This window comes from Neoarius graeffei, chromosome 6, assembly GCF_027579695.1.
Source record: "Neoarius graeffei isolate fNeoGra1 chromosome 6, fNeoGra1.pri, whole genome shotgun sequence".
Classification (NCBI taxonomy): Eukaryota; Metazoa; Chordata; class Actinopteri; order Siluriformes; family Ariidae; genus Neoarius; species Neoarius graeffei.
Window position 1 is genome coordinate 53,761,756 of NC_083574.1, and position 7,357 is coordinate 53,769,112.

Consider the following 7,357-nt stretch of genomic DNA (forward strand, 5'->3'; position numbering starts at 1 on the left):
TTATCTCCCTAGACCCGTTCTGATTGGCTGGCGCGGCGGTGACCGCATGCATTGACTGGAATTTCCATCTTCACGCCTAGAAAAAAGTGTGCATGTTCATTTCTCGCTTCACGCGTGAAGTGTGCAGCGTGCAACGTGAACACCGTTCTATGGCCCAGAGCAAGTCATGCTACGTTTGTCCACTTTTCTTTACATGCGTGTAGCGTGTAGCGTGCAGCATGCAGCGTGCAGCGTGAATCTTCTATGGCCCAGCTGCCTAAGGCTCAATTCCGATTTTTTTGTGAAATCCGATTTTTTTGTGAGGTCGTTCACATTAACAAATATATGCGACTTGTATGTGATCCTCAGTATGAACGAAAAGTGACCTAAAAGTGTTCCGCATGTGCATTGCAGGATACGACGACGTCACACGCAGTGAGCATGGCCAGTGTTTACGGAAGTAAAACCGCCCGGTTGCGGTATGACCCATCCAATCTAGCTTGAATAGCTGCATCCCCCCAAATGGAAATCAGCTCCCTAACCTCTGCGTCCTTCCATTGAGAAGATTCAGAACCTTCACAGCCCGAAGCGTCCCTCGCATTGATGTCATATGCGCCATGTTGTTGTAACTTTTTTTGAGAGACCCGCCGCCTACTTCAGCGCAGAATAGTGACGTTTGTGGCTTGTTGATGACGTGTAAGTCGGATGAACGCGACCTGGCGGTTCAGACTGAAGTCGCATATGAAAAGAGCGGATAAGAATCGGAATTAGGACCACATATCCAAACGGCCTGGGTCGGATTTGAAAAAATCGGATCGGTGTCGTTCATATTGTCAATAAAAGATCGGATACAGGTCACATATGGGCGAAAAGATCGGATTTGAGTCACTTCAGCCTGCAGTGTGAACGTAGCCATAGAGTACACATTTAGCGATTCGTTTCCGTGTTAGAGGGCTTAGAAGCTTGGATTTTTTAAGAATTTAGACATCTGAAGTGATGGAGCACTACTGTGATAGTTTGGATAAGCAGGCACGGGAGCGTTATGCTGAGAAGGTACGTTTCATTGGGAATGTAGATCCATACACTGTTAGTGAGAAGGAATGGAAAGCTCACCCCAGCTTGTTGCTGCATTTAACATACATAGATCTTGTGAACTATCTAGTGGTTCACCCAAGTCCATTTTGTGAACTAAAGGATTTCCAGAACTACAAGAGTATGGAAGCATACGATAGATTTGTGTCCGGTTGGGTCCGCAATGTGTCGGTGTTTACTGCTGAAGACGGAGAGAAAAGTGATCAGAGGGAAAGTGTTACACTCGCAGAGACTATCCCAGCCTAGTCTACACCCCTGGATAATAGTTGACAAGAGACATGCTATTTTGTGTGCACATTGCAACTGCATTGCTGGACTTGGGGAATGTTGCTCCCATGTTGTTTTATGTTGAAGCGGCCACGAGACTGAGGGAAAGTACGACGGTCACACAACAGCCGGCATACTGGATGCTACTGGATGAAATTAAAATAACTATATGCCTTGTGAGGTTTGCCTTATGCAAAGAAAGACAGCATAGACGTTTTTTCCTCCCTATAAGTGGGGGGGACCGAACGAGGTGAATTTAGGGCTACGTTCACACTGCAGGCTGAAGTGACTCAAATCCGATCTTTTCGCCCATATGTGACCTGTATCCGATCTTTTATTGACAATATGAACGACACAGATCCGATTTTTTCAAATCCGACCCAGGCCGTTTGGATATGTGGTCCTAATTCCGATTCCCATCCGCTCTTTTCATATGCGACTTCAGTCTGAACCGCCAGGTTGCATTCATCCGACTTACATGTCATCAACAAGCCACAAACGTCACTATTCTGCGCTGAAGTAGGCGGCGGGTCTCTCAAAAAAAGTTACAACAACATGGCGCATGACCACGGGCGCAGATAGAGGGTGGGACTCGTCCCACCCAGATTTAAATTCACCTCGCTCGGTCCCCCCCACTTATAGGGAGGAAAAAACGTCTATGCTGTCTTTCTTTGCATAAGGCAAACCTCACGGAAAAATCAAAAGACTAATTACCATTCGGGTTATTGAGGTGCACAGCAGTGTATACATAGTTGCAACAATTCACATAAAACAAAGACTGATATTCGGTTGGTTGAGCTGCGCAGACTGCACAGGTTGCGAGCTCGAGCTTTGTTGCTATAGTAATCCACAGCAAGTTTGACAGGCATATCGGGGTTGGGGTTGGTTTGCTGGCAGCTTTGTCCCCCCCCCAGTTCCAAAAACGTATCTGCGCCCCTGCGCATAACATCAATGCGAGGGACGCTTCGGGCTCTGAAGGTTCTGAATCTTCTCAATGGAAGGACGCAGAGGTTAGGGAGCTGATTTCCATTTGGGGGGATGCAGCTATTCAAGCTAGATTGGATGAGTCATACCGCAACCGGGCGGTTTTACTTCCGTAAACACTGGCCATGCTCACTGCGTGTGACGTCGTCGTATCCTGCAATGCGCATGCGGAACACTTTTAGGTCGCTTTTCGTTCATACTGAGGATCACATACAAGTCGCATATATTTGTTAATGTGAACGACCTCACAAAAAAATCGGAATTGAGCATTAAGCCTTGCAGTGTGAACGTAGCGGAAATCTGGGTGGGACAAGAGTCCCACCCTCTATCTGCGCCCGTGATTATGCGCCATGTTGTTGTAACTTTTTTTTGAGAGACCCGCTGCCTACTTCAGTACAGAATAGTGACGTTTGTGGCTTGTTGATGACGTGTAAGTCGGATGAATGCGACCTGGCGGTTCAGACTGAAGTCGCATATGAAAAGAGCGGATAGGAATCGGAATTAAGACCACATATCCAAACGGCCTGGGTCGGATTTGAAAAAATCGGATGTGTGTCGTTCATATTGTCAATAAAAGATCGGATACAGGTCACATATGGGCGAAAAGATCGGATTTGAGTCACTTCAGCCTGCAGTGTGAACGTAGCCAAAGTGATCAGAACAAATCCGGATACAGTCCAGTTGTCCTAAATTTGATCGGTTAATGGCAGCCAGTCACTGTCGTCTCCTCCGCTCGCTTTTCTCCTGTGCTGCAATTCCCTGGTTAAGGCCCGGTCACACAGCGCTTTACGGCTTTATCACGTACAAAAAGATACAAAAATCTGGTGGACGTGGTCGTAAGTGGTAATTTTTGGTCAATTTTTGGCTTTGCCGTGCTTTGTACGGGGTATGGCCGTCGGCGGCTGTTTCACTGCTGCAGCACTGTCAAATCACGGGTAACCGCGGCTCAGCATCGTTGGAAGAGCGGCTTGCTGCGCATATAAAAGCGGTAGGATATGTTGAGCCTGTATCAGTTGGTTCTGTTGGTGCTGGAGCATTAAGATGAGGACATCACAGCGTTGAGGGTTCATGTTCACCCCTTGACATCTAGACTGCAAGTGCCGAGGTCTCAGAAAATTACGGTATTTACATGCCGCAAATCAGAAGTGATGCAGAAGTGATTAGACAGTGATCAATCGAATTTAGAACTTGTTTGAGACGTCGTTTAACGGGCTTAGACAGTGGTATGTACGCGGAAAAATCCATTTCTCAGTGATAAGCCGCTAAACACACGCTATATCCCGTGATACCAACGCGTAACACCCGTCCGATGACCGTGCTCTGCCCGTGATAGACCGCCAAACTTTCGCGTCTTACCACGTCTCCCCAAGTTTTAATAACGGCCGGGACACTGATTATCACGTGTTTTTCACGTGTGTTGCACGTCTTTACCACGTGTGCCGGCCGTGGTTGTCCGCGGTCTAAAGTTTTGAGCAGTCCAAAACTTTTTGCCGCGTCCGACGCCGTTCCGATTTTCCCCTGCGTCCTGTCACGTCTGTATATCGACTGTAACACGTCTTAAGTTCGACATCAACACGAACAACATCGTCTGCTTCACGGGAGAGCACTTTTTGACGGGTTTTGGCCGTGATAAAGCCGTAAAGCGCTGTGTGACCGGGCCTTTAGTCACGACTTTAGGGAGTCTGTGGAAGCTTTTGCCACCCTTTTCCCCCCGGCTACTACAGCCAACAATGACACACATATTCGGCATTGTCACCCCTTTTTGCTTCGCTGGACAACAACAATGCACTGACACAGCGAGCTTTGCCTTCCAATATGGCCGCCGCCGGGTGCGCTGACCTCGAAGCACTCTATAGGTTCGCCCCAAGCCTTAACGCAGCGCGTTCGCTATAAGCGTTAACGCAGTGTGTTTACTGTAAGCGTTAACGCAGTGTGTTCACTAGCAGCAGGGAGAGCTGTTAGCCGGTGTGCTGTGTGGGATTTACCCGTGTAGAGAGGGGAGCTCCTCACTGTCCTGCTCCGGGTCTCTGGTGTTGGGAATCACTCCGATGATGGTGCTCTTCAGTGAGGTCCCCTTCAGTAACCTGCTCTTCACCAGCTGCATGTTTCTGGCCGAGTCGACGCTGATCCTCACGGTGGAGCCGGGCAGCAGAACCCCTTCATGGGTGAGCAGTAAAGGCAGGCGGCTGGGTATCTCAATCCCGCCAGCGGAAGACATCCCTCAGTGTTTATTCGCACTTTAATTACAAACCACAAGCTGCACTTTTCTTTGGATCAGCAGTCAGCGGCAGGCCGTCGGGCGAGCAGCGAAGGAGAATCAAAATACAAAACGCAAACTACGGCAGGCACACTTGGACAAACTGTAACTTCCGGGTAACGCCCACTTTGTCTGAATTTCAGAATGACTAAAGACATCGCTTTTTTATTTTAACCAAAACACGGCAATGTATCGTTTTGTAAATGAGGCAGAAAGTGTTTCCTCCTGCTTATATCGTTTCCTAGTTTTCATTTGTTTTTGATTTATTAGGCTAAAATGCAGTACATACAAAATACAGCATGAACATGGCATAAAAACCAGGATTACACACAAAAAAAGTGTGAACACTTGTTACCATTGTGGTCCCAAAGACTTATCACAGACCCTGTAGAACAGGATAAAGCGGCTAGAGATAATGAGATGAGATGAGATAATAACTTTACTGTTCACTTGAACACTTTTTAATCACGGTTGCACTATTTTTTCCTATTCTATTTTTATATTTATTTTTAAATTTCATCTCATTATCTGTAGCCGCTTTATCCTGTTCTACAGGGTCGCAGGCAAGCTGGAGCCTATCCCAGCTGACTATGGGCGAAAGGTGGGGTACACCCTGGACAAGTCGCCAGGTCATCACAGGGCTGACACATAGACACAGACAACCATTCACACTCACATTCACACCTACGCTCAATTTAGAGTCACCAGTTAACCTAACCTGCATGTCTTTGGACTGTGGGGGAAACCGGAGCACCCGGAGGAAACCCACGCGGACACGGGGAGAACATGCAAACTCCACACAGAAAGGTCCTCATCAGCCACGGGGCTCGAACCCGGACCTTCTTGCTGTGAGGCGACAGCGCTAACCACTACACCACTGTGCCACCATAATAATAATAATAATAATAATTATTATTATTATTATTATTATTATTATTATTACATCAAATAATAATATCAAATATTATCAATAAATAAAAATCTCATCTCATCTCATTATCTCTAGCCGCTTTATCCTGTTCTACAGGGTCACAGGCAAGCTGGAGCCTATCCCAGCTGACTACGGGCGAATGGCGGGGTACACCCTGGACAAGTCGCCAGGTCATCACAGGGCATAAATAAAAATAATAAATAATAATAATAATAATACTGTTATGGTAACAAAAACAACATTTTCATTTCATTCTATGCTGACAGAAAATTGCATGGCATCACCAGTAATCCAAAACTTAGAAAATCCTAACTAGACTATAATCTAATTTCACAAATTAGTTAAATGCCTCACATTTCACTTGTGGGCGGCACGGTGGTGTAGTGGTTAGCGCTGTCGCCTCACAGCAAGAAGGTCCAGGTTCGAGCCCTGTGGCCGGCGAGGGCCTTTCTGTGCAGAGTTTGCATGTTCTTCCCGTGTCTGTGTGGGTTTCCTCCAGGTGCTCCGTTTTCCCCCACAGTCCAAAGACATGCAGATTAGGTTAACTGGTGACTCTAAATTGACCGTAGGTGTGAATGTGAGTGTGAATGGTTGTCTGTGTCTATGTGTCGGCCCTGTGATGACCTGGTGACTTGTCCAGGGTGTACCCCGCCTTTCGCCCGTAGTCAGCTGGGATAGGCTCCAGCTTGCCTGCGACCCTGTAGAACAGGATAAAGTGGCTACAGATAATGAGATGAGATGAGAAAACATGTCTGGAAAAATCCCAAGGGAGTCTGGAGCCAGATTCGTGACGTTATCTGCAGAAGCGCCAGCAGGCTGTGCGAGCTTTGCATGGTTTCAGTGCACAGCCTGTGTAGACCAAGCGTTCCCATTTCTCTCTCATTGGCATTCGAGCTGCCCCGCTGAGCCAGCCAGCCCTGAGTGCATGATGTCACAGCAGTAACTGGTTTTAAAGCCAAGGCCTTTTACAGCTATAGACCAAAGTCTCATCTCATCTCATTATCTCTAGCCGCTTTATCCTGTTCTACAGGGTCGCAGGCAAGCTGGAGCCTATCCCAGCTGACTACGGATGAAAGGCGGGGTACACCCTGGACAAGTCGCCAGGTCATCACAGGGCTGACACATAGACACAGACAACCATTCACACTCACATTCACACCTACGGTCAATTTAGAGTCACCAGTTAACCTAACCGCATGTCTTTGGACTGTGGGGGAAACCGGAGCACCCGGAGGAAACCCACGCGGACACGGGGAGAACATGCAAACTCCGCACAGAAAGGCCCTCGCCGGCCACGGGGCTCGAACCCGGACCTTCTTGCTGTGAGGCGATAGCGCTAACCACTACACCACCGTGCCGCTGCTTATAGCTCATGAAAATCAGAAATCCAGTATCTCACATTGTTAGAATATTTCATTTTGAGTTTGAGTAAATCAGTAGTCGTCCTCTTCACATATCCTACAATGTAGTGGTTAGCGCTGTCGCCTCAGAGCAAGAAGGTTCTGGGTTCGAACCTAGCAGCCGACAAGGGCCTTTCTGTGTGGGGTTTGCATTTTCTCCCTGTGTCTGCATCCAAAGATATGCAGGTTAGGTTAATTGGTGGCTCTAAATTGACCGTGAATGGTTGTTTGTGTGTCAGCCCAGTGATGAGCTGGCAACCTCTCCAGGGTGTACTCTGCCCCTCGCCCATGGTTGGCTGGGATAGGCTCCAGCTTGACCCGCATGAGATAAGCAGTTACAGATAAAACAAACACTCCGCTGCATGGTTGGGAACTTTGGGTGGCCAGACCCAGGCTGCTGATAACGGTACAAAGAACAATATTGGGCTATATAATCAGTTTCAGTGT

The 7,357-nt window shown here is 47.7% G+C and overlaps 1 protein-coding gene across 1 annotated transcript in view; it reads right to left on the reverse strand.

Annotated features, from left to right (window-relative positions):
* lonp2 (lon peptidase 2, peroxisomal) overlaps positions 1-4,633 on the reverse strand; it is a 63,116-nt gene extending 58,483 nt beyond the window's left edge. The window contains exon 1 of the mRNA XM_060923848.1: positions 4,308-4,633. Within this exon, the coding sequence (XP_060779831.1) occupies positions 4,308-4,540 (233 nt within the window). The 5' untranslated portion in view covers positions 4,541-4,633. The remainder of the gene's footprint in view (positions 1-4,307) is intronic.
* Between the last annotated feature and the right edge of the window lie 2,724 nt (positions 4,634-7,357).